We start from the raw sequence: 25,689 nt of genomic DNA, 5'->3' as shown, positions 1-25,689 counted from the left end.
GCTGTGCAACGATGTTTCTGTATTTGACATCGTATGACGGTAGGCTATTACCGGAACCATGATTACTCTGGCCTAGAAACACCACGATTCCAAGTCAGCTCCCATCGGATTCCACTCCATCTGCGAAATTGTGTACAAGCTTACACTGCATCCCGTCGCTGCCGTCACCGTCACTGCGTCGTCCCGCCAACATCGTCACACCAAAGTGGGCACCCTCAACCAAATAGAAATGCACGCTGTATCTCATTTCGGCTCTATACATATACTACTGTTACAAGGTCGAGCGAGTCTCCAGTCCCGGCAATATCTCCACTGCCGTTCGTCCAGGGTATCTTTATATGAGGAAATTGATGTGTGTTGTCGTATACGTTCCATTACAATGCCAATCCCACCTGACTGGGATGTTCCACCACCAGAGGCCACGGGTCATCCGGTTTAGTTATTGCCGAGCCAGGTTCGACGTTCTCATCGACTGTCGATGGTGGCGAGATGGGCGTCATCCTTGATTCGGCAGTCAAGGATCGACTGTGGCTTTTTGACATTGGGGATGAGGTCGCTGTGAATGCGGGTGATTCCAAGTCGGTGTTGCTTGTGCACAGTGATGCTTCTGAAACCGGGCGACGGCGTACAGGTGGTGCGCAGGTGTAGAATGGCTCCTGCGTGGGGTTCGATGTGTTTGGCGCTGGAGTCGACGAGGATGATAGCAAACTTGTCAGCCAGCCGGTCACTCGTGAGCTTGGTCTTCGAATTGGCACTCGTCCTGTCTGATCGACGCTTGGGTCTGGCATTGACACGAAAGGTCGAGAGAGTCGAGATTTGATCGGCGTCACTGGGGAGAAGGTCTTCTCTACTGGGGATATTGTGTTCTCCTCAGGTTGTGACATTGACGTCGTGACCGAGATCAACGGCCTGGAGAAAGCAGAGCCGATGTCAGTCAACGTCTCAGACCTGGCCCTCACAGGCATCAACGGGGCCACTGCAGGTACATGGCCGTCTCCAGTGGGGCTTTGTGGTCGTGTGGACTCGGCTCTTCTCTCCTCCACAATAGTGTTGAGTTCCAGAATCTCCTTGTCGACATTCAATTCCGCGCTGCCGCCAGAGTTCTTCTGATTTGATCGTTTCCGCTTTAGACGTATCCTTTCACTTGATGGCCTCGATGGTGTGGTCGATGCCGAGGAGCTAGATTCAAGAGCTTGTCGTCGCAGGGAATGCATGGAGCTTGATGAGGATTGTGTAGAGAGTGGCGGCCTCGTAGGTGTATTAACTTTTGTATCCAGGATAATTTGCCCTCTTTCATTCACGCCCGCGGCAGGCTCGCTCAAACGAGCTGTCGAGCTCAATTGCTGGCATCGCTCGAATGGTGTTCCACGAGAAGCGCGATACGAGTTTCGAATGTTTGTCGTGTCCTCCATGAGCCCATCGGCTGACCTTGACAAACGATTGCCAGTTGGGTCGTGACTAAGAGGTTCCGGCGTATGTTCCCTCAACACCACTGGACTGAGTTGCAGCGGCACCAGCGAACGGCGCTGCTTTTCGGTGTACTCCAAGCGTCTGAAGTCGGTCGGTCGACTAATACTGATCCGTTTCGGGAGAGTGGTAGAGCTCTTCTGACGGGCATGTAACGACATCTTTCCAAGCAGCGGACTCTCGCCCCCAAAGTCCAAGGGCTTGATCGAAGGAGGGCGTTCAGAAATAGGTCGAACCAGATCATCGTCGTTGAAAGCAGCTTCGATCCCTTTATCAGTGGTCGCAGTCAACGTCCTCGAAGGTGTTGAGGGCATGGGCCTCAGTGGCGTTGGCTGCTCGTTCCATATGGTGTTTCGGGCGGTCGTCGCTGCAACCACGAATCAGTACAACAATGGCCCAAAATAACCGCGACTGCATGCGCATGCACGCAATCAAGCAAGTCAAGTCAGCGCCACTATAGCGCAGTAGTATAGGCTTACGTCTAGAAATCTTCTTTTTCTCAATGGGGTGTTCGTCTTCGGATAGAGCTGCCCAGCAGCATAACAAGGCGGCCAGCCAGCCCTGGTAATGGCCATCGTCGGAGACGAAGAGGCCCATTGACCTCAATGCAAGGGTTTCATGAATGCTATGGAATGCCAAATCAATCGCGCCGCCGTGGGGAAGGAAGGAGTAGATGTAGATGTAACACAGCGCACGAGCAGAAGAACAAGACGGAGAAACTCGCAGCAAAGAACGGAAGTAGTGGTGGTGGTTAGAAGGGTATGGAGAGAAACAGGGAATTAGTGGTGAGGAAGAAGGAAGTGTATGCAGCTCTGCGCTGGCGCCCACGGGGTTCCCAAAAGGCAGTTCCAAGTGAGCATCGATCCAGGGCGAGAGAGAGCAATCCCGCACGCTTCCAATGGCAGTAGAACCGAGCCAAACGAGCCCAGAGCCAAAGCCAGCAGCACCATCTCATCTCGCCGGCGAAAGAGAGGCATCGAGGAAAGGCTGATCCCACCACCAGCAATAGGTAGCGCAGACGCAGGCGCAAAGCGACATGGGATGTTTCAGGTGTGCCGGGCCCTGTTCATTCGTGCGCGGGCAAATCAGAAGGCCCTGACGCCGTAGCTCAGTGCGTGGCATGCGTTCGTTGGTAGACGCCCGCAGCGGTAGGCCAGGCTGGTGGTGGGAAGAGAGCGCAGAGAGTGGCAGCTCGCAGGTTACCAGGTGCGGTTGTGGCGCCCCGTTGAAATAGCCCGTCAACCACTTTGATTGGCCCGTTCAAAATTTAGTGGACGTCGTGAGAACTCTATCCGTGCGTCCTTCACCTCCTCCAAGCGCGCTCTTCACGTCGACTGGTTACCATCTCCATGTACACGCCGTGCACTAAGCCGTGCTGGCGTCCTGGCGTCGATTGCCTGTTCCTATCTACGGCGTCACTCCTTCGTATCAAAGCATCCAAGGAGGAGCAAATCGTCCCTCTTCCTTCCATCATCATCGTCAATTAAGACATATCTTTAGCCCATTCACTTTTCCCACTGAAACTGGCGGTCTGTGTCTGCCCACGAGGCGCTCGGGTGCAGCCAAACCTAACGACACAGACCGGGTACGTGTATTCGAAGGAAAGATAGGCCATCCACCCAGGATCTGGAACGGCGCCTTAATAGTTGAATATTAAGGGAAGGGATCCCAGCAGCGAGTGCTTCGTCCTGCTAGGAACATCGCGTCAGAAAGCCAAAGTCAATTTCCTACACCGCACGCCACCGCCTACATGATTGCCATGATCTTAATTAATGATGAGATGAATGTCCCCTAGGCGTTCTATCAAGTCATTTCAGCCAATAATCTGTTCGCTCGCTATCCTACATCAATGGCCGATGCCCACTACGTACCAACTTTCGCAAGATGGGTCCAGCCTGGACCAAGAATGTCGTTAACAACTAGGAAACTCACCACCACCACCACCACCAGCAGCAGCAGCAGCGCTACTGCAATAATGATGAATGGTGATAACACTCAATCGCATATAGGTCCCCATCTCATCGCATTGCATTGCCCATCTCGGCACACCCTCCACAATCAGCATGCAATGCAATGCAACAACCCTACGGAAATCACTCACTCGCCAATGCCGAATTGACATGTCACTCATTGCAACACACAGACCAGCAGCAACGCCACACCCTTTCTCCTCACAATAAAGGCAGTATCTGAAACGCGCGTGGATCTGTATCGAAGGAAGCTTCGACCCTGCAGTGGAAATCAATGCATATTGGAATTTCCATTATCACTCAGGACAAACCTTCCTTTCCATTTCTACACTATTTCCAACAACAAAGCCAACGCATCACCAATGCAATGCATGTCTGCCCCATTCCCATCCCCATGCCGACGCAACCTGTGCTCCAAAGCCATTGAATTTTGTGCTCGATCACACAAAAGCCCCAATTCCTGCTGTGCAACGCTCCCAAACTACTGGAAATGATACACGCTTGCTGAGTGCTCGCTGGATTCTTGTTCGAAGTAAATGTGATCAATCGGATTATCAGCCGTGTGTCGACATGGCGCGATGTCTGTGCTCTCTCTCACACAACAACAACGACCGGGTTATGGTGAGGATCATATGCACCACCGCTCAATCATCATATGCATATGCATGCATGCATGCTCAAGTTGCCGGCTCCTATCAAGACACAACCCCTCCGGCACACGTTGCCAATACCTCCAGCGCCATATGCCTCGCACACGTTTGAGAAGAATGCGTGCACCCGTCGTCGTGTCCCCTCATCCCTTCTCAAACCAGGAAGAAATCTCCAACGCAAAGACCACCCCGTCGTCCTCGCTTTTTTCTTTCCCAAAAAAACCCCCGGAACAGACTCATCATACTTCAAATCACATCCATTCACCGACTATGCTTACTCCCCCTCCGCGGCCCAAACACCGTCGCCCTGGGACTCGTCGGCGTAACCATCGGCACATCCGGCAACTTCTCCATCCCCAACTTCACCTCGCAAACCCTCTGCCACAGCCCCTGCACCGCCCTCTGCAACTCCGGCCCCATGTCGCGGTTCATCAGCCCCACCGCCAGCGGCGCAAACGTCTCGATATGCTTGTCGAATTCCGCGTCCGCGAACGACGTGTACCCCTCCAAAACATCAATCACCACCGGCCGCCACGTGACGATGTTGCGTTGCTGCGTCTCCTCGTCCAGGGCGATGTACGACGCGATGATGTCGCTGCAGAGCGGGATCAGTGCGGCTTCGGTCTGCGGCCGCGAGGCGGCGCGCTCGTCGGATTGGTCGGCGTACATGCGCAGCAAGATGAGGACGTAGACGCTAGCACTGCCGGATTCTTGCTTGAGCAGGTTCGGGGGCTGTTTCATGAAGCCTTCTCGGAAAAGTCTTGTTCGGAGGTCGCGGTCTTCGTTAAAGCGTTTGGCGAAGTGGTACGACTTCTTGAGGAGTGCCATCAGACGTAGGAGGAGGTGAGAGGGGATGGAGGCGTACACGGCGTCGTTGTTGAACAGCTCTGAGACTGTCTCGATCATCAGCAGCTGAAGCACGCACTTCGTGATGATTTGGTTGAAGTAGCGTCTTCTCGCGGCGGTGACGACAATTGGGGCTTGCTGTTTCGGCGGCGGTGCTGCGAAGTCTTCCAGCTCGGATTGCTTCCTTGGTGCAGGCGAGGGACTGCGCTCATCTCCGTCAGATAACGACAATGTGGTAGAGGTGTCCGTTCGCAGCATTGATGAACCATCTCCGTTCAAAGTGGCGCTGTCACTGTCGAGGCCATTGATCTTCAGTGCATTTGCAGACATCATCGAACCATCATCGAGTGCTGAAGGAGTCTTGGGTGTCTCGTGTCCGTTGGAGTATGAGCTGTCCTTCTGGTATGACGAGGACGTCGCCGCCGAAAAGAGCTCCTTCGCCTCTGTCCTCGCGAAAAGATCCACAAAGGCACCGACGATCTTCTCCCAGTGATCAGGCGTGAACTTCTTGACGTTTTGCAAGATCAGTTGTTGTAGACAGTTGCTGCCGATCCGTGCCAAAGTATCGTTCTCCTGGCAGATACATAAAGCAAGCAGGTCCAAGAAACGATCAAGCATGTACTCCAAGCTGTCGAAGAAATGCGTGAACAAGCTGATCATGTTCCTGAGAGCCTGAATGAGCGTCGTGGACAGCCAGACTGAGAGCTCTTCGTGGTTGACGGCCTCATGATTGATCGCTTTTCGGTCCTTGAGCACCATGAAGATCGGGTAGAGCAACTGTCGCCACAGGGTATCCCAGAAATCTCGTGGGAAGTCTCCACCATACTTGGTGAGGGTATCAAAGAGGTAGTTCAATGCCCGAGATCGTACTTCAAGATCTTCTCCCGTCATGAGCACATCGTGGAACGCGAAGAGCACTGGGAACCAGTATTGTTCTTCCTGGGTCTGTCGAGTCGGCTGCTTGGGGATGCCGTCCGCTTGAGGTGCGTCCTTTGCTCCCGCTGCCTTTTGCGACAGGGGACACTCGGGTGTGCGAAGCATCTTGGGTACCGTCGACTTGAGTGTCTCGATAGCCTGCAAGCTCTTCTTCTGGAACTTCATGTTCTTGCTGAACTCAGTCAGGCAAACCACTAAGTCAGCGAAGGCGCCCTGCGAGATGACCACACCGAAGCGCTCGTTGTATACCTGTGTTACGTTGTCGAACGCGAGATTGACAATGGCCTCGTAAGGCTCCTTCGCTGCGACAGTGAACACGCCGAACATGGTCCTCCATCCCGAACGGATCATGTCGCCACGAGCTTGGATCATCTGGATGAGGCAGCGCAGCACCATGTCCTTCACAGCAACTTGCGAAGCATTGCTCAAGATCAACTCGAATGGCTTGAGGAAATCTTTCTGGAAGTTGAAGCCAGGCAGCTCTCCAATCTCCATGAAGCGCATACTCAACTGCCTGAGACTGTTGAGCGCGAAGAAGACCACATGAGTGTTGTTGTGGCAGCCGACTTCGATGAAATGTTGTCCAAGCACTTGCCAGATGTTCGTCCATTCGAATCTCACACGAAGCATGTTGTAACCGGAGATCTCCACCAACTTTTGAAGACTGTAAGTTCGCGGCGACTCTGAAAGCCCTGACGATTGGATCTCCTGCCAGCTGACTTTCGTGAGCGCTCGTACGAAGTCAACAATGGCTTCACCAGATAGGTTTGCCGTGTTTGTGAATATGCGATCCACACCACGTATCATATCCGCGCTCCTGGATTCTTCGGCAATCTCAGCTTGGTAAGTCCTGCTATTTCCTGGGCGATTTGTTGGCCTTCGTGCCAGTTGCACGCTCCTACGGCCTCCACCGTTCACAGATGGACTTTGTGGGACAGCTTGTGATTTGAGCATGTCAGGGATTGCCCCCTCTTCGACGCCGCTGGAGATGAGTTGAAAGCGATCGAGTTGAGAAATGCAGGTCAGGATGTCACGCCAGCTTTCCTTGAGGTAGTTGCCTTCGGTGTAGGCAACGTCAAGGAGCGTTCGTAACGCTTCGACATTCTTGGCCTTCATCTCTGAGAGATTGTAAAGATTCGTGCCTGTTCCCAGACTTGAGACGAAAGCTTGCCGTGGGTCCTCAAGGTTGAAGGTGCAAGCGATGCGAATGGCGAACTTCTGGCCTTCCATGCAGAGACGGATAGTCTCGAGATTCTGCGTCTCCTGGGCCGAGCCAGAAAGTGCGGTCAAAAAACTCATCCACGTGACGTCGAACATTGGACCGACGTGTCTCGACGAGCTTGCCGTAAGGAATCTGCCTTTGCTGGCGGCCATCGCAGCTGGACCGCCTGCTTTCTTCTGCGCCTTGAGGAGGCTCTTGAAAAGCTGCTCGGTTCTGTTGCTCATCTCCTCGCTGGCTTGAGCATATGCTTCTCTCTGGAGGTCGCGTCCCACGTTAGCGAGAGCGTTTACTATTCCGTTCGGCTGTTGAGGCAACATGCCCATGTTGGCAGCATTCTCGCGTTCAGAATCCAAGACGATCTCATTGTGAGCAATCTCGTCAAAGATGCCCTGAAGGTACTCGTCTGGCAAACTCTGCCCGTCGTTGATACCACGGTTGTTCTTGATGAAGTCTTCGATCGTCATTCGTTGCTTGACCTGGCCAGAATGCTGATCGGTGTTCAGCATGATTACGCTGAAGGCCAAGACGTACGCCGTGTCCGCATTCGCGAATGCATTAGGATTGCAGGTTGTATATCTTTCCGCGAACTTCAACATGAGTCGATCGATTTTTTGCGCCTCGCCCGGAAGGCGGAATGACTGAAGGAATCTTCGCACTGCATCGACGAATCGCATGCGATTGAAGTCGATGCCGTCGACGAAAGCGTGCATGATCTTGATGTTCTCTTCGTCACCCTCACCCAGATATTCTCCCAGAGACTTCTTGTTGATGCGATCGTTGTTGAGCATGAACGCAGCAATGCTTGCAGGTTCCGACGAAGGAATGAAACCATCAGATATCAGCAACTTGATGCCACGCTTTGGCTTGAAGTTGAAAGCTCGGATGGCATTGTTTAGTGCAGTCTTCCTCGCTTTGATCTTCTCCAACTCTGCTGGATCATCTTCAGCAAGTGGCGTGTCGCTTGGTCCTAATCCAGGAGTTGCAGGCGGGACTCCATCAATTGATGCGCCGCTGGCTCCAGCCTCGCCTCGAGTATCTAGGCTCTCGCGCATGTCATCTACGGAGTATCGTCCATCAGCGTCGGCTGCTATTGTAGGCGTCTCTGCTGTGCTTTGTCGACTCCAGTTCACCATGCTCCTCAACGTATCCACCAAGCATTCCAGACCCTGCATTTTCATGGCATACTCTGGAGGGAAAAGTTGCTCTCCTTCATTCGGCTGACTCACGTTCGCGGTCGCTAGGCTAGGCGGAAACGTTCCTCTCTCCCGCCAGTCATTGGAAGGGCCGTTCTGCTTCGCGAGAGTGTCGAGATATGCTTGTTGTTGTAGGCCATTCACCGCGACCGGTTGACTGGCTACCCTAGAGACGTGTTCGATCATGCGTTGATACATGTTATCCAATGCCTGTCTGTCGCAGTCATAGTTGAGATATATCTCAACCAGCGCCTTCGGATCAGACCCGATCTTTGAAAAGATGCGTTGGATGATGTAACTCTTCTGCCACCCAGGCGCAGCCCGCTTGTCGAGGATCGTGATGTAGATCTCCTTCAAGAACACCTCCAGTTCTCGTTTCAGGGGTGATCGAAGGTGCTTCACCATCAGGAAGAAGATCTCGGCTGAGACTTCAAAGACCTTGTTGACATTGCTCGCGCCGTTTCTGCTTAGACTCAGGCAGAGGTATTGCTTGATAGCCTGAGTGAAGCCCGTTGGGTCTCCATTGGACGAACTCCGTATTGTAGCAAAGGGCGATGTGAACACAATATGATGGTTGAACAAGATCGTATGAATGATGTGCAAGCTGAGCAACTTCGAACGCATGCCCTGCGATTTGATGTCGACAGCGTCCTCTGGGCGAAGCGCTTTCGTCGACAGCTTGCACATGGCTCGGAAAATCAGGAATGCATCTTTGATGTATATCTCGTCTTCTTCGTCGTCCTCCGTGACGGCTTCGCTGCCTTCTCCTTGGACAGTGATAGAGGGGATCTCATTCCCTGACCCTGATCGCGAGGGCCTCTTATTGTGTTTCTTTGCTCGCGACACAGTGGTTGGGGCACTGTCAGTGATTCTGGCATCGTCGAAAGAGCGGCGTGTCTCGAACGTCTGCAGTGTCATCTTCGGCTGGGCATCCTTCTCTTCAGACGGCGTAGATACCTCCGGCACAGATGGCGTCTCGTCACCGGGTGCATTGGATGACACATCCGAGTGAATGTCTGTTGCGCCATTCGTCAAGGCAGATGCAGAAGCGCCTAGCCTAGCTGTCTTGCTTGCGAGCCTCGTCTTAACTCTTTCGAATACAGTACCAACCATCTGCATCAACGTGCCCTGTGCGATCTGCTGGTTGGAATTGTGCTTGCTCAACAAGAAGATGTTGTATGTCTGCCGTACGCTCTTAAGCAAGCCAGCACCATGCACCACAATCTTGTCATTCAAGATGGCTGCCAACAAGCTCTTAATGATCTGCATTTGCACGTCCGCTGGCGTTGCCTCCCCTTGAAAACAATCGCATATTGTGTCAATAGCTCTTTCAATCAAAGGCACCTTCTGCTGTTCTGGCACTCCGTTCTGCGACTCAGTCACAGGAGGCGCCGAGAAGTAGGAATAGCTGATCAGTTTCCCAATGCAATCCAGAGCTGTCACGACCACTGACACCGTCGAGGCCTCTGTAGCCAGGTTCAAGGGCTCGAACATGATCTCTGGATTTATTTGCGACGCATCTCCTTGTGCGCTCCTGATCGCTGACAATGCCCGCTGGGTCGAGTCCAGGAGCGGCTTCTTCTTCCTCGCATCTTTCGAGGCTGCAATGCTCTCCAGCGCAGACACCACAAACACCATGCTACTTCTCGTTGATCGCGCAGACGATCTCGTGGCCGTCGTGGACGTAGAATCTGTTCGATGCCGAGGCGTATCGGGCGCAGGAGTTGAGGCTTCGGTGACGGGCTGCGACGTTGGGGCGGGCGATGCTGTGGAATCCGTCGACGGCTCAGCAATGGAATCGGTAGGGCGCTCGTTCGTCTCATCTTGTGGTCCATTCTCATTGTCGATATGCTGCTGGGCCCCCTCCTTTATCTCAAATTCATGGTCCTGTTCTGCCTCCTGAAGTGTGTGCGAATTATGTGCAACAGCATCGCCGTTCTGTTCGACTACTGCAGCGATCGGTTCTGATTCTGCGTCGTCCTCCATCTCCTCTTGCGCTCGTTCTGTCGCTGATGCTGCTTCATCCTCGCGTGCTGTTGGCAGCTCCTCCGGGGAAACCGCTGCCTGCTGATCCTCGGCCATTCCAGCGCTTGGTAGACCTAGAGTGTGCGGCGAGAGAGGGGAATGTCGAGCAGTGCAAGCATATTACTCCAGATGCGCCTTGGCCCAGTGGAAGGCGTGTGTTGTGGTGCTGACGTTGTGTCGATACAAAGATACCAAAGGTGTCGCCAGCTGCGCATCCAGCACCCAAATGGTGGTGCTAAGGTTCCTCTTTGGGGCTGTAGCGTGAAACTCTATACGCCAAGCCTTCAATGGATACGATTAATTCTCTTCGAGTACGAGTATCTTAAATGCAGTCACTGGCATGAATTACGATTGTAGGCAATAGGCAGGACATACGTGGAGTGATGGTAGGATTGGAACGGGACACATGTGCACATGAACTGCAGTCTGCCAGCTTTCAGATGGATCCTGATGCTTGACAGCGTCAATAGCTCGACAACGCGATGTAAGTCCTTTGGAGCCGAATGAGATGATTTCGGTTAGATTAAGAAGCAAAGCAGAGTATCGATACATTTTGTAGTCTGAGTCTCATCGTTACTGTGAGCGGACAATAACTACCGGATCTCTGAAGGCCGATATACCGCTCCGTCCTTCAGAATGATACTGCATCATCAAACATGCGGATCGCTGCTCTGAGTCCGACTGCAAATACAAGATGGGCAGCGAGCTTTTGTTGTTATACGACTGTAAATTGTATATATTCTCGTCGTTGACGCGTGTTCCGTAGGTCTCCGATCTCATTCAACGGTCGCCAGCTTCGCGGGATGTTTGCAATGACCTCTCTTGTCTTTCAATGGTCTTTCGACGCCCAGTTTGTGTTCAGTAGATCAGGGTTTATCACATGAGATATTCTTGTAGTTCGACGATGGTGCAGAGAAGAAGGTTGGACTTTATAGTTTTATTATTAGTCTTTCAGGGACCACGCGATGGCCCAGCATTGATGCGGCTCGCGCTACGCAAAACGGGCCGAAGCATCGGACATTCTCAATGAGCTCCGCCCAACGCGAAAAGAGTTCGTAGCAACAGCGACAAACCACCCGCCCTCCTCCTCACCCTCACCCCCAGCTCCATCCTCGCCTCTGCCAATTGGCATCTCTCCATACCTCTGCACCACCGCCGAAGCTCGCGGCCTCTCCTCCCATCCCATACCGGCCCCTAGCAAGGAGAGACAATGTCAGCTATGTTGGTGAGAGCCTCGAGGGGCGCATGGGGAATTCGGGCACACGCAAGAATACCTGCCCTCTCATCGCTGGCCCGATACTATGCCTCCAAATGTGCGTATTTCCCATCATCATCCGCTCAATGCTGGAGCTCTAATCATCTCCCGTAGCTTTCCCTTCGCACACCATCATCCAGATGCCCGCCCTTTCCCCGACGATGCAGGCCGGAAACATTGGCGCATGGCAGAAGAAGCCCGGAGACACTCTTGCGCCTGGTGACGTACTGGTAGAGATCGAGACGGACAAAGCACAGATGGACTTTGAGTTCCAGGATGAGGGTGTGTTGGCAAAGATTCTGAAGGACTCGGGAGAGAAGGATATCGCCGTTGGCAACCCAATCGCTGTCATGGTCGAGGATGCCGGTGATGTCGAAGCATTCAACGACTTCACCATCGAGGATGCTGGCGGTGAGAAGTCTTCTGGTGCTGAGAAGAAGGAGGGTGGTCAAGAGGCCGCTGAAGCTTCAGAGGCACCCAAATCTGGCTCCGGCACCGCACCTCCAGCGCCAAAGGAGGAGGCACTAAAGGCACAAGAGTCAGAGTCAAGCGGCGAGAGATTACAACCCGCGATCGAGCGCGAAGCCCTCGTTGCTCCTGCGATCAAGAAGCTTGCTCTCGAGAAGGGCGTTGCTCTCTCCTCGATCAAGGGCTCTGGTCCAGGTGGCCGGATAACCAAGCAGGACGTCGAAAAGGCTAAGCCAGCCGGTGGTGCTGCTCCAGCAGTCGCAGGTGCCGGTGCTGCCGCCGCGTACGAGGACATCGAAGCCACGAGCATGCGCAAGACCATCGCCTCCCGCCTCACTCAATCGTTCCAACAGAACCCCCACTACTTCGTCGCCTCCAGCATCTCCGTCACCAAGCTCCTGAAGCTCCGTGCGGCCCTCAACGCCTCCGCCGATGGCAAGTACAAGCTCTCGGTCAACGACTTCCTCATCAAGGCCCTTGCTCTCGCAGCCCGCAAGGTTCCAGCAGCCAACAGCTCGTGGCGTGAGGAGAGCGGCAAGGTCATCATCAGACAAAACAACGTTGTTGATGTCTCCGTCGCCGTCGCTACCCCCGTTGGTCTCATGACCCCGATTGTCAAGAATGTCACCGGTACCGGCCTCGAAGCTATCTCGTCTCAGATCAAGGATCTTGGCAAGCGGGCAAGAGATGGAAAGCTCAAGCCAGAGGAATACCAGGGTGGAACCATCACCATCTCGAACATGGGCATGAACGACGCGATTGACCGATTCACCGCTGTTATCAACCCACCACAAGCGACTATCCTTGCAGTTGGCGCCGTCAAGAAGGTTGCAGTGCCAAAAGAGACGGAAGATGGCTCTGAGGGTGTTGAATGGGACGAGCAGATCGTGATGACTGGCTCTTTCGACCACAAGGTCGTGGATGGCGCAGTTGGTGGTGAGTTCATGCGGGAACTCAAGAAGGTCATTGAGAACCCATTGGAGATGCTGCTTTAAACGACAGGCTATAGAACGTAAGTGAAGTACATACTCGAGAAGGTGCTTAAGAGCTAACAGTATGCACAGCTTCGGCAGCCCCAAATTTTGCACATGTACAGTGAGCGAGCGAGCGAATCCTTTCCAATCCCAAGCAGCGTGGCGTGCGAAATGTCTCTTCGACATCATGTCTTACTTGGGAGAACCCGCTACAATGTTCCTTCTTGATCAAATGCAGAGCAGGAGTCTAGCGGGTTTTATTAGGCTGGGACATGGACTGGAGTGTGTGGAAAGACATGGCATGGCATCATCGAAATCTTATCATCTCTCTTTCCTAGTGTTCTTGATAGCTACGTGTATCAAAAGAGCGCCGTGTTGTTGTCCACTGGGTCTGGAATTTCGTTGTATGACTGGATCTCATTGGAAGAATTGCTGGCCGACGGTGTCGATATCCGGCGTCAAAAGTGAGACGTTGCAGCAAGGCAAGGACAAGGCCAATGCCATGTTGTGCAGGGAATGTCGGTCTCGGCAAGAGAGCACCAGGAGTGGCTTTCCCCGAAACACGTGGCTGACTTTCGGACACGTGAAATCACATGGCAAAAGTGAATGTTTTAGAAGCTCGGACCACGCGCTAGCAGCCCGCCCGGTTTGTTGACATACTTCCTCCGTTTGCTCTTCCGTCACCTCCGTCATTTTAGACATCACCTCGACTTCGACATCGGCGTCCGCCTCGACATTGACCTCGACACTGGCATTGTCACCATCACCCAAGATGTCCGCCAGCTCGACCATGCAGGTCAAGATGGGCGGCCGTGTCATCAGCCCGTCCAACACCACCCCACCGCGCCATCCAGCTAGCGTCTTCAAGCCAGGGGCGAAGGCCACCTTCTTCGACCTACCTGTCGAGACACGCCTGCAGATCTACGGCTACATCCTCGAGGAGCATTCGCCAATCGCACTCACGATCATCAGACGTCATGGCGCTCCCCGCGAAGTCGCTCGCCGTGCCAACCAGCGCGACAAGCATCATCGCGGATTGATCTGGAACAGGGAAGACCGGATCTGGGTCGCAGCACCGCCCACATACACTGCCCTCATCTTCGTCAATCGCCAGGTATGTTGTGGTCCTCGAAGCGAACAAAGCAGTGTGCTTATTTCTTTGTATTAGGTCTACACCGAGGCTACCGAAATCCTTTATGGCAACAATGCGTTCCAGTTCTCCTCGACGACGGCGCTAAAAGACTTCCTCGAACACCTCGGCCAGCGCGCCAGACACCTCCGCTACATCAGCATCGACGCCGGCGGCTACGTCTTCTCCAGCATCCGCGCCGCCCTTGGCTACTTGCAGCAGGCAAAGGGGCTGAAGAAGCTCGAGTTCGCTCACAAAGACTTCTGCACCACTTCGAACGCTAGCAAGCCAATCACGACACCCATCAGACTCATCTTGGACTGCACGGGATTGCTGAAGACCCTGCACGCCGTCTACAAGTCACGGAAGTTGTCGGGTAGCGTGCTTAATTTGGTGTCCATCGCTGGCAACACTCCCTGCCGTGTCTGCAGCCCTAAATATTTTACGGATCCGCGCGGCTATGATCGATACGGAAGCCAAGGCGACTGTAACTGCGTGTGCGCCGACGCGGACAAGATTCACGAGAGCTTGTGCGCTAGCATACGCTCGAGGATTGCCAAGGTGCTGCGCATCTCGGAGGACAAGGGAGATCAGGGCAAGTGAACTGCATAAAAAGCGCAATCATATGAGTGTGCTTGTGGGCTGGTGTTAAGAGCGGCAATTGTGCTTGTGAGGGTTAGTAGGACAAATCAGAAGCTACGCGATTCACTTAATTTGCATGTGTTTGCTTTGCACGTGCTGAAGGCGGAACGAGACTAGCGTATTAGACACTATAGCATAAATGACTTTTCTTTCTGCCTCTGTTAAAATTACTCTCTACATCAACAACTCCTTTCCAAACCTGCAACCATTCGAGCGCGTCATGGAACCAATCGATGTTGTGGTATCTTTGCTTTCAACACCTCACCATTGTCGTTGATATACTTACATTGAACAGGTCGAGAACTACGACCAGCATTACGAGGCGACGGCCAAAGGTCTGCTACTCTCCTCGAAATCTTTGCTCGGGTCCGCGGTACCATACAGTGAGAAGTATGACTGCCATGTTCGTACCATTGCCATCGGCAAAGACACGAGCTATCACATCAAACCGGTAGGCGGCGCTCGGCACCACAGACAACAACAGTACTCAGTACAGTACACCATCACCGAAGGTCCAATGAAAGGATTCCAAGCATTGGTCCTCGTGCCCTCTGGCTTCTTTAGGTTGCTGGACCTTCCCACTGAAGTCCGCGACATGATCTACGAGACAGTAGGCGCCGAAGGCACCACCAAGCTGAAGCTGTACAGGCGCAAGGCTCCTGGCGGGAGTAAGGTTGTCGGCGCGGAATACGAGCTCCGCTCTAAGACCTGGAAGGAGAAGCGCAAGTGGGACGAGGAGCTGAAGAAGTGGATCGACAAGGAACGACGGACGGCGCTCAGTCTGCTTCAGGTCAGCAAGCAGGTTTACAATGAAGCCTTCAAGGTCCTCTACCGCTCGCGTCGCTTTCGCTTTAGCTTTGAATGCGACGGCACGCTGTCTCGGTTCTTCGAATTGAACGAAAAGTGCGCCCAGCACATCACACACATCGTGCTTCGTTCCTCAAGCAATAACCAACGAAGCATGGAAGCACTCGCCAAAGCACGGCCAAAGTCGTTACAGAGACTCGAGATCGACCACTGGGCATTCTTGGACACCATTACCGAGCCTATGGAGAAGCAGGTAGCCCTCCTGTTCAAGACATTCACCCAGTTGTTCGATGCGGTCTATCTCGCCCGCCAGAGGAAGGGAATCACTGCTGGCATCGACGAGCTGTTGAGGGTCCGCCATCGCCACTGCCCGCCCGACGCGAAGTGCCAGGAGTTTGATGAGCAGCTTCCGAAGTTGATCAAGGAGGAGTACCCCATGAGTACAGGCCGGGGCGAGAAAGGAGGCTGTGGCACAGAATAGGAAGTCAGGGGTAACATGAGAAGCGGAGCATCGACCAGGAGCTATGAAGCTGTTGTAACATAGTGTCTGTATTCTATACTGCGTCTAGGCAGCAGTGAGGAAGTGAAGCAAAACCTCACATTCACTCACAAAACCTCACCTATGACGTTGCGGCTCTTTCCACTTATCATTCTCAATGATATCCTTCCCTTTGAATTCTTTCCTTCTTCCACTTCTCACCATCCACCGCGACAAGCACTTGCTCCAAAAGCAAGTGCCGGCTCGTCATGGAGCCACTCGAAGTTGACGTATGTTCTACCGAAGCCACCTTCCCTCTCTTCTCGTCACGCTCAAAGTGGAACGTCTATCCTCAATGCTCTCGATCTATCCAAGCATTGTGAACTACAATTGAGAGCTTGGTCTCTAAACAAAGCAGGGGGATGACAGCTCCATGCAACTCACTTTGACCGGGACAGTGAGGGTTCAAATGAAGACAGCATGCTAATCATACTCAGACAATCTGCGATGACGGTCGTTTCACGTCATACGCTGGAGACTTATCGCTGGCCTTCAACGTTCTGCTGGGAGCGCAGACTCCCTACGACGAGAACGAAGAAGCTCACGTTCGCACACTCACTGTCAAGAATGACACCAACTTTCGTGTCTGCCCGGTGAGCCCCTCCATACCATGGTGATGGTCTTGAATCCAATTCCACCTGACAAAATGTATAGATCACAATCACCGAGGGACCGATGAAGGGATATTATGCTCTCGTACTGGTTCCTACGTGTGGCTTCAGATTCTTGGACTTACCTACCGAGATTCGCTACATGATTTATGAGCTGTCAATAGCCCCAGGCAAGACTGATTTGCGACTGGCCATCCGCGAGAATCGCGACAAGAAGGATCCCAAGGTCGTGGGCGTAGACTATCGCTTCCCTGCGACGAAGCGCTGGCAAGAGGGCCGCAAATTTGAGAAGTGGATCGGCCAGGAGGGAAAGTGGATCAAGCCGGATGAACGCGCGACAATGAGCCTCCTCCTAGTCAACAAGCAAGTCTCTGGTGAGGCTTTCGAGGTTCTCTACCGATCCCACACCTTTCACTTTGTGTATCCTGCGGCGCTGGATCAATTCCTCAAGCTCAACGGCACTTCAGCAAAGTTCCTAACGAGTGTTGAACTCTCCCACGTTCTGGGGACGTCGCAACCGTTCGTTGGAAGAATGTCAGAAGTTCGACCAAGATGTGCGGAGGCTTGCGCTTGAGTCATTCTTGATGGACTTCGAGTGAGATTGGGAATGGTCAACCTGATGCATTGCAATGCACCAGAGAGGGTTCGGCTATCTCTTATGCTTAGGACAGTGGTCGTTGGCTTCAATCTCCCCGGACAGAGAGGTTGGATCATGGCGTTTGCCAACGGCGTGCGAGCTTACTTTCAGTTGTCGAAATGGGGAGAGCGACTGCAATACTTCGCACCCAATGCGAAGGCCGCTAGGATTAGGCGGTCCATGAAGGTAGCAATGCGGTATGAAAAGAAAGGGCATATCTTTCTTCGAGTCTTCAAATAACGGCAATCACTTCTCCATGTACCATTGAGAACGAAGCATTCTCATCCTCAATCCACCGCTTCCAAGCAACGGCGTACTGCTCCAACCTCTCACTACATCACATTGGTCAGCAGAACGCTTACATCTCCCCTTTACACGATAACTCACATCGTCACACCCATTTCAACCGCCCTCTCAGCAAAGACCCCCTGCGTACACCTCGCAGGCCAATGCCCACCATAATCCCTCCTGCCTTCCGGGGTATCATAAATCCAAACACTCTGCGTCGCCGTAACCCTCTGCATAGAAATACCAGCATCCTGAACCCATTGTGTCAACCTTCGACCGGCGTCGGAAGTACCGCCTTGTCCTTCGTGGACTTTGATGATAATCTGAAAACACTCATCCAGGAGTTCGTATCCAAGCGAAAACTTCCCCGTGCGAAGATCGCCTTCCCTCAAACATACCACTCCACCCTTTCTCGTGACTCGAGTAAGTTCTTGTATAGCCTTACTATGGTCGTGGAAGTGTGCGACAGCTTGATGCGTACACACCACATCGAAAGATCCATCCGGAAAAGGTAGTTCGTGAACATCGCCTTTGACGAAGCTGATATTCGCAACACCTTGTCTTTCTGCATGTACTTTCGCCGACCCCAGAATCGCACCGGAGATGTCTAGACCTGTGACTGGGCCGTTGGGAATAAGTTTCGCCAGCTCGATGGTGATGGATCCGGATCCACAACCTACGTCCAGAAGTTTGAGACTGGGGTTGTTTTCGGCCTTGTCCTGGAGTGTGGACATCATGTACTCGTAGTGGCATGTCGCTCTTCGCAGCCGAGATGTATTCGCAGCATTCGCCATGTTTTCCCGTCGTGGACTTTCCGTAGCCTCCTCATCTCCCCAGAAGACCTTCTTCCAAAACGCCCAAATTCCATTCGCGAATGGAAAGCCGTTTGTTTGCGAACCCATGATACATCATGGAAAATTTAGGGAATAAAATACATAGAAAAGATTAGAGATATTGATGAAATGCAATTGCTCCAAAAAGAAGGGGCGATGAAGTGAAGTCAGACAAACTTCCCCAGCCGGGACCCCTGAGTGGTCAAAGTGAAACTCTAAATGAAGAGACATCGTTGCAACGACCTTTTTCAGCATTTGCACTACTCTTTGGAAGGTTGCTGTTAAGGAGCGATTGGAAGAGGATTCATTGAATACATGCCCATGCCCATGTATGTTGTATATGTTACCGTGGAAGAGGTGAAGTTCATCGATGGGTCTCCGGAAGTGTTGTGATTGGCTGCTCCGAAAGGGACCCACAATTCCGGAATTGGTGCAGGAACGACACTCCTGCAACAGCACGGCACAGCTTCATCCTTTCATCAATCGGCAGAAATTTGAACATGCCACTCCATTATAACAAGGCTCAGCAAGGCGCGCTTAAAGCTACGTATTCGCTCTCTTTTCGGATGTGGGTCAGCGGCTACGCGTGCCTACGCGAGAGACATGGGATAGCTGCTCCAGTCGTTCTGTGTGGCGTATGTGTTACTCTGCGTCGGTTCATCGACTGGGTGGTTCGCGATTGGTCCACTGACTGCTCTTGCGCCTATTTTTACCGGACGCTCTGCTCCCTTCCCTCCTTGCTCCCGCAAATCTGGCCTTCTCCCCCTTCTTCTTCATCGCAAAAGACGACCAAAATATTCTCTGAATCTGTAGCGCTTTACGACAAAAGTGTAGACGGGATCATCGATTTTAGGGTTGGATGTGGTGTCCCCTCTCACCGTCTGTAACAGACACTATGAACTGGGGAGAGCGGGTCGAGTTTTCCTATGAGGTGGAGCAAGAATTCGAAAAGTTCCCTCGGCGTCACCCTGAACGGTCTTTCTACTGCTCAAAGGGTTCAGACTTGACCTTGATGAGCGCAGGAGATTTAGAGGCTGTAACGCCGTGGATCAGAGAGCAGTCAAGCGGCTTCACGTGGCTCCACGTCCCTGAGAATAATGTGAGCACTTCTAAGCAGCAATGATACGTGAGACGAATGACTTACACAGTGTTGATAGGGTCTCTTCCTCCTTGTGAGGATATTCCGTTGGTCATGAGATATTTTGGTGCTGACTTCCATAGGCGGTGATAAAATGGGCGCTGAGTGGCAATATTCTTCGAGAACACGAGACAGCCGAAGGAATGAAGTTAACATCCGAGATCTTGGGCACCTTCAGGCTACCTTCCGTAACGCCTGGTGATCCGTCACTGGATTACAGGACTCCAATGTCCTCATTCGAGTGGCGTTTCTTGTTAAATCAGGATGACGGCTGCTGCATAGTGGTAAATATCATGTCACTATCCTCTACTGGTGCTTACTGATGAAACAGCTTCCTTGCTTTGTTCTTCGCAGTTCGCAGGCCAAAGATCGTATGCGGGAGGACTTCGAAATGATGAGATCGCAAGTACCGGCCAACAGAGCCCGTTGGATGATGCAAATTGAACGCACATTGGACGAAGCGCACTTTCCAGGACTGGGTCACCTTTTCTTTGATCAGCAGAACAGGAAACAGGTGGTATCCAGGGAGTTCAAGAAGAACAAAAGCAAAGAGGAGATCGACGTCAAGAACATCCCGATCTTAATGGTTTCGCAAGTCTGGCTCTGGTCTTCCAAAAATTGGCTCATTTCCAGCTTTGCGATGCCAGACGCTGAGACCCAGGGCGGCGGGTCAAGGGAGGTCACCGGGACGTTAGAAAATCAAATGCTATTTAAGCATCCTTCTGAGCAAGTAATACATCTCGTCGCCGAATTCATCGAACAATTTGGCAAACGTACTACCCGAGGTGGCGGCGATTGGGAACCTGCTCTGGGCTATTTCGAGATTGGGGTCGTTAGAATCTTTGCGGAAGTGGAAGAATACGTACGAGATTCCACAAACCAAATCCCGAATATCACAAAAGAAAGAGAGTTTCTTCATGATATCGCGGACATCAAACATGAGCTTGCCCTAATCCAACACGTTCTGGACCAGCAGATGAAGATTATTAAGAACATGGCGGAGGCTTACGATTCGGAAGCCATGAAAGAGCTACCACCTGGTGCTTTACCTTACTACAAGAAAAGATTCAACATTACGAAAGGTCTAGTCGAGGATTACACCAAGGCCGTCACCAAAATCAGCGCCGACGCAGAGCGAATCGAGCAGATGATCAAGACCCAACTAGAGCTCAAACGAACGCAAGCCAACATACAAGACACACAGAACAGTCTGCTCCTGAGCACGGCCGCCATCGGATTCGCAGTCATTACCATCATCTTCACGCCCCTTGCATTCATGGCGAGTCTCTTCGCGTTGCCCCTCGAGGGTTTCAAGGATCATCAGAAGGGCGAGGGAGAGGATGCGTATTTCGAAACGAGCTACGTTGGGAAATGGTTCTGTGAGTTTTCGGTAATTCTCAAGTCAGGCCGTTCATTTACTAACATCGTGGAAAGCCATCGCGGAGGTTGTCTCTCTGGTCGTGACGGCGCTTGTGGTAGTGGTGTCTCTTGCGGCTCTCAGGTGGGATTCGATCAAACGACGTTTTGGCTTCAATCAGGTCGCGGCGAAGGTGGAAGGGATGTTGGCACGCAAGGGAAAGGCCGCGAAGAAAGAGAACGAAAACTCGGAGCCCGGGGGAAAGCGTCGCAGTCCCGATGAGGAGGAGGCTGTGCCGGGTGCCTCGAACAGCCGCCCCTAGCGATTGAATGAACACCAGCACCGCGGCTTCCGTCTAGCGATAATCTGATCGCGCACGACCGGCCCAACGAGCCTTTACCTCTCACGGGGTATCAAGTCATGAACCAGCTCCTCGTTTTAGGTGGATTCAATAGCCGATGACAACATCAGATTGAAAAGCACAGCAAATATCATATGAGCGCAGGGCAAGTAGGACAAGCAGATCTACGACCTCTTCCTTATCCACGCAGAGCAAGGCCATGAAAATCCTCCACACAAACGTATAACGAGAAGACTACCATATGCCTTATAAAAGCGCACAACCATCGGAACGACCGGTCTTAGGGAACTGCACATGTCTATCAAATCAAAACTTTGAGCGTCGAATAGATCCTCGAACTCGAAGATCATGACGAGATTCTTCCCTCAGTCAGTCCACGACACCTCGCCCGTATCCCGGCAGGCCTTCTCGAGCTGGGTTTTGTGGGTGGCAGTTTTGTGGACATGAGGTGGACTTGGTCTTGACCCCTTTGTCCTTTGCACTGGATGATAGAGGTATGTCTGTGGTTGGTTTAGGGGGTGGTTTTGACAATGTGAAGGGTGAAGTTGTATACTTCCTGTCACTATAAACATCATAGGATCGGAAACCATGGATGACTCCTCACAATGATTGAAGAGATCAAGATATGCCGATAGAAAGCTTCGTTCCCATTTCTCAGGTCATACAACAGCATCTATGCCCCATCGAACTACCCCCTACACCTTCAAGTGCTTCTCAGAATCCGCCCCATTCAAACCATCCCAAATCGCACCAAAACCACAGCCCTTCCTAGACTAAGTATACACACTCTCCGTAAAACTATTAACCTGCAACCCCTTCTCCGCCATCTCCGCCTCCTCCAAAAACCTCAACGGCATCCAAACCAAATGCCCCCGGATCTTATCCAGCTCCTGGCGCACAATATCCACCGGCTGGAACTCATCATAGATATGCCCCGCCTTCCGCGACCCCTTCGCTCCCAAGAAACGATCATAGTCCTCGAACGTCTTGACGTTGTCGTCCGGGTCCGCGTGGAAGAGGTGCCGGAAGACGGCCGTGTTGGTCGTGGCGCGCTTGGTCCAGAGGTCCCAGAGGTCGTCGGAGAGGGGGTCCTCGACGAGGGCGTCGTGTTCGTCGTGCGCGTACCAGGCGTTTTCGGCGTCGTCCGGGGGTTGGGCGTTGGGGTCTTGGGAGGAGTCGAGGGGTTGCGCGGGGAGGAGGCCGAGGTGTTCGCGCCAGAGCATGCGGCGGAGGGTGGCAGCGTGGTGGCCGGCGCGGAAGTCTTGGCCGTTCATTTTGGATTGGAGGGGGAGCGTGTCTTCCATGACGATGCTGAGCTCCGAGTCGTGAAAGCCGAGTTGGCTGCGGTCGTTGATGTTGCTGGAGCCGCAGATTACGATTCTGTCGTCGACGATTAGGAGCTTTTGGAATCGTTAGTGAACATTCAGCCGATCGTGGACCGTTTCACTCACCTTGCCATGAATGTAGAGCTCCTCCTGAATGAAGTTCTCAAGCTCCTGCTGCCTGATCTCCTGATCATGCTCCTCATCCCCATCCTTCTTCCCATCCGACGTCCGTCCCGCCCAAGCCTCTTCACTCGGCTTCTTCTCGCCCAGCAGCGCGTTCTTCGCAATCGAGTCCTCACTCCCCTCAAACTCCTCATACCTTTCATGTCGATGCTCCTCAAACTTCTTCTTCTTCTCCGCCAGCACCTGCTGGTCCTCATTCTCATTCTCAGGATGCACCTTATCCTCCTCATCGAGATCCATACTGGTCCTCTTGCCTTTGTTGAAAAGTCCCTTGATCCCGCCCTCCTTCGCCGTCTTTCTGAAACCGGTGGTGCCTGAACCTTCGAGCCCTTCACTAGCGTGCACGCCTTCTGGCATGATCTCCTCGGCTTCTGCTCGCTGGACTTCTTGATACTTCACGCCTGACTTTTCCTCTTGCTCTTTGAGCAGCGGTGTTTTGTTGATTCTGTCGTATGATCGAAGGTTGAAGCAGTAGATGTACTCCGTGGGGTCGACACCGGCAGCCTTGATCCTGCCGTAGATACTGTGGTCTCCTCGGCAGATGGACTTGTATTGGTAGTCCATGATCGCTCTAGTTCCTGTAGCGGCGTCATCTCGGAGATCACCAGCAAAGCCTGGGATACAAGGAATGAGAATCATTACCTGCAGGATGTTAGCATATGCTCAAATCACAAAGGGGTGTATCGGTGTATACTCACCCTAAACTTCCGATTCTCCTTAGCAGCAGCCACAACAGCATCCACAATCGCCGCACCAATCTGATTATGAATCGGCGCCTGCTCCTCACCAGTCGCGGTAATAAAGAACTGATTCTCAATATACACAAAGTGCTTCGCCTCTCGAATGACCTGGCAATACGCATTCTGAATCGAACACTCTGCCAAAATTCCCGAAGACCAATCGGCGGACGAACGAACGATCTGAGCGTGCACCGTTCCTTGCGAAGTGATGATATCCCCATCGACCTTATCCGATGGGTACCCCTTCCTCTTCTCGCGGATACCACCTGAGGCTGAGGCGAATCCCTCGTTCTTGGGGTCGTTGCCCGTGACGCCGGAGTTCTCTTGATGGCTGACGCCTTCCTCGCGGGCCGTGTGGTCCTTATGGACGTGTGGCCGATGAATGCCTCGTTCTCGCAGGTCCTTCTGGAAGCCATGCCCGAACTCGTGCTGATGGCGAGTGTATCCGTGCTCGTCGACGGTCTCCTGTGCATCATGAAACTCGTCATCGTCCACAGGCTCAGCTTCTCCATGAGGATGCTGCTTGGTCTTGCCCTGTCTCGGATTCGCACGCTTTCCGTCCAAAGGCGAGAGTGGATGATGAATGTAGTCACCCACCGGATGCTTCGGTCTCTGAACACCAATAAGATCCTCATCGTCACCAGTCCGTCCCGTCAAAGTAAGCCAGTCATATCGATCATCCCGCTTATACTTATCCCTCTTGCAGAAATTCCACCTCAGCACAAAGTGCTCCGCAATATCATAGACACACGGCCCAATAACCCCCATCGCCACATCATGCCACGGCATACGTCCATACTCCGCCTTGGAAACCTCATTGCTCTTCCAATCCTGCACGCTCTGGAAATCCATGATCCGGTTATTGTTGAAATCCTGGCCGGGGAAAATCTCATTCTGCACACCGCGAGGATGGGCGTCGGCCAAGGGATGCTGTCGATTATCCCATCGGCCAAAGCAGAGATCCAGACCCCCGATGAACGCCAGATCATAGTCAATGACAATAAACTTCTCATGATGCGCCCAGTAAAACGTCATATCCGACGCATTCTCCAGAACATTATGATCCGGATGCCTCATGACCTTGATATTGCCATGGCCCGGCGTCCCCTCGGGACACAACGCCGTCAGGGCCTTCTTGGTATGCTGCGAATTGCACGTGAGAGCATGCTCGACCTCGCGGTAGACAATGACATAGATCTTGACGCCCCGCTCCGCAGCCCTCTTCAACGTATAATCCAATCTCCACTCCTGGTTGTGGTACGGCGGTCTCCGCAAGAACAGCTCCGGCGAAAGCCACCAGTCCTCGATATAAATCGTCTCCTTCGCCCGCTCCAGCGCCACCGAGACCGCGTGGAAGTAGTCCCGTCCGTCGATATACCATTTAATCTTATTCCCATCCCGCTCCGGCGCGAACGACTGGAAGCGATGGCCCTCCGCGATGCGAGTCCGCTTGGCGTCGGTCTTCTGCTCGTGCTCCTCGTCATGGCGATGGTTCTGGTTGACCAGATTCTCGAACTTGCCCAGGCGATGCTTCAGATGCACGGCGCCGACTTTGAAGTCGTACAGCTTCGTGTTCTTCAGTTTCTCTCTCAGCCCGCCGAGCATCTTGCCGTCTTTCTCGGCGTCCTTGTGTTGCCCATCCGGACTGCCCACGTCCGACGTCTTTCCAATGACCATCCTGGCGGTTTCACGTCGTTCATGCAGTAAGTAAGAGAGAGTGTGTGAGAACAAACAAGGTCAGCAGTCGGAGAAAACGGAAATGGAAACGTCCCTGGAGCACACGACAGAAATCTGGTTTACGAATACCGGTTCCTGGCGAGAACGTGACGCGCCAGACCCAGCAATCCTTGCATCCCCGCTGTACGTCATCGCGGGGCACGTTGGAGTGAATGGGAAGGAAAGATAGATTGAGTTTTGCATTTTTTGGTTGTGGCTTCCATGTGATCGACGAGATCGTATGTGGTTGCTCACGCGACAGCGTCGCATCGATTCGATCTTGTTGCTTGTTTGTCTGATCGAACTCGCCGTTGGCGCATGCTGCATGCATGTGAAGCTTGGTTGCGAGCCGAGCATGTGATGAAGGCCAAGAAGAAG

General features: G+C 52.9%; 9 protein-coding genes across 9 annotated transcripts; 5 read left to right on the top strand and 4 right to left on the bottom strand.

The window, feature by feature from the left end:
- Positions 1 to 374: 374 nt before the first annotated feature.
- M409DRAFT_55963 (uncharacterized protein) lies at positions 375 to 2,064 on the bottom strand (the record flags this gene model as incomplete). The annotated part of the gene is made up of 2 exons (XM_033813146.1): positions 375 to 1,834; positions 1,947 to 2,064. The coding sequence occupies 2 exons, from the start codon at positions 2,062 to 2,064 to the stop codon at positions 375 to 377; spliced, it is 1,578 nt and encodes a 525-aa protein (XP_033665952.1).
- Positions 2,065 to 4,348: 2,284 nt separating this feature from the next.
- On the bottom strand, positions 4,349 to 10,270 carry M409DRAFT_67365 (uncharacterized protein; the record flags this gene model as incomplete). Its single annotated transcript, XM_033817368.1, has 1 exon — positions 4,349 to 10,270. The coding sequence occupies one exon, from the start codon at positions 10,268 to 10,270 to the stop codon at positions 4,349 to 4,351; it is 5,922 nt and encodes a 1,973-aa protein (XP_033665951.1).
- A 1,249-nt stretch (positions 10,271 to 11,519) lies between these two features.
- M409DRAFT_67364 (uncharacterized protein) lies at positions 11,520 to 13,027 on the top strand (the record flags this gene model as incomplete). Its single annotated transcript, XM_033817367.1, has 2 exons — positions 11,520 to 11,622; positions 11,679 to 13,027. The coding sequence occupies 2 exons, from the start codon at positions 11,520 to 11,522 to the stop codon at positions 13,025 to 13,027; spliced, it is 1,452 nt and encodes a 483-aa protein (XP_033665950.1).
- Positions 13,028 to 13,778: 751 nt separating this feature from the next.
- Positions 13,779 to 14,738, top strand: M409DRAFT_55960 (uncharacterized protein; the record flags this gene model as incomplete). The annotated part of the gene is made up of 2 exons (XM_033813145.1): positions 13,779 to 14,120; positions 14,175 to 14,738. The coding sequence occupies 2 exons, from the start codon at positions 13,779 to 13,781 to the stop codon at positions 14,736 to 14,738; spliced, it is 906 nt and encodes a 301-aa protein (XP_033665949.1).
- Positions 14,739 to 14,997: 259 nt separating this feature from the next.
- On the top strand, positions 14,998 to 16,065 carry M409DRAFT_24445 (uncharacterized protein; the record flags this gene model as incomplete). The annotated part of the gene is made up of 2 exons (XM_033807245.1): positions 14,998 to 15,018; positions 15,073 to 16,065. The coding sequence occupies 2 exons, from the start codon at positions 14,998 to 15,000 to the stop codon at positions 16,063 to 16,065; spliced, it is 1,014 nt and encodes a 337-aa protein (XP_033665948.1).
- A 266-nt stretch (positions 16,066 to 16,331) lies between these two features.
- On the top strand, positions 16,332 to 17,307 carry M409DRAFT_24444 (uncharacterized protein; the record flags this gene model as incomplete). The annotated part of the gene is made up of 3 exons (XM_033807244.1): positions 16,332 to 16,352; positions 16,560 to 16,715; positions 16,777 to 17,307. 3 exons carry the CDS (start codon positions 16,332 to 16,334, stop codon positions 17,305 to 17,307), a joined length of 708 nt encoding a protein of 235 aa, XP_033665947.1.
- Positions 17,308 to 17,602: 295 nt separating this feature from the next.
- On the bottom strand, positions 17,603 to 18,452 carry M409DRAFT_67363 (uncharacterized protein; the record flags this gene model as incomplete). The annotated part of the gene is made up of 2 exons (XM_033817366.1): positions 17,603 to 17,702; positions 17,758 to 18,452. The coding sequence occupies 2 exons, from the start codon at positions 18,450 to 18,452 to the stop codon at positions 17,603 to 17,605; spliced, it is 795 nt and encodes a 264-aa protein (XP_033665946.1).
- Positions 18,453 to 19,386: 934 nt separating this feature from the next.
- M409DRAFT_24442 (uncharacterized protein) lies at positions 19,387 to 21,308 on the top strand (the record flags this gene model as incomplete). The annotated part of the gene is made up of 5 exons (XM_033807243.1): positions 19,387 to 19,590; positions 19,649 to 19,663; positions 19,713 to 19,913; positions 19,961 to 21,008; positions 21,064 to 21,308. The coding sequence occupies 5 exons, from the start codon at positions 19,387 to 19,389 to the stop codon at positions 21,306 to 21,308; spliced, it is 1,713 nt and encodes a 570-aa protein (XP_033665945.1).
- Positions 21,309 to 22,120: 812 nt separating this feature from the next.
- M409DRAFT_67362 (uncharacterized protein) lies at positions 22,121 to 25,272 on the bottom strand (the record flags this gene model as incomplete). The annotated part of the gene is made up of 3 exons (XM_033817365.1): positions 22,121 to 22,747; positions 22,799 to 23,497; positions 23,554 to 25,272. The coding sequence occupies 3 exons, from the start codon at positions 25,270 to 25,272 to the stop codon at positions 22,121 to 22,123; spliced, it is 3,045 nt and encodes a 1,014-aa protein (XP_033665944.1).
- Positions 25,273 to 25,689: the final 417 nt, after the last annotated feature.

Source organism: Zasmidium cellare (assembly GCF_010093935.1).
Source record: "Zasmidium cellare ATCC 36951 unplaced genomic scaffold M409scaffold_23, whole genome shotgun sequence".
Lineage (NCBI taxonomy): Eukaryota > Fungi > Ascomycota > Dothideomycetes > Mycosphaerellales > Mycosphaerellaceae > Zasmidium > Zasmidium cellare.
The sequence above is the reverse complement of the archived record's forward strand: the minus strand, read 5'-3'. Positions and strand labels throughout refer to the sequence as shown.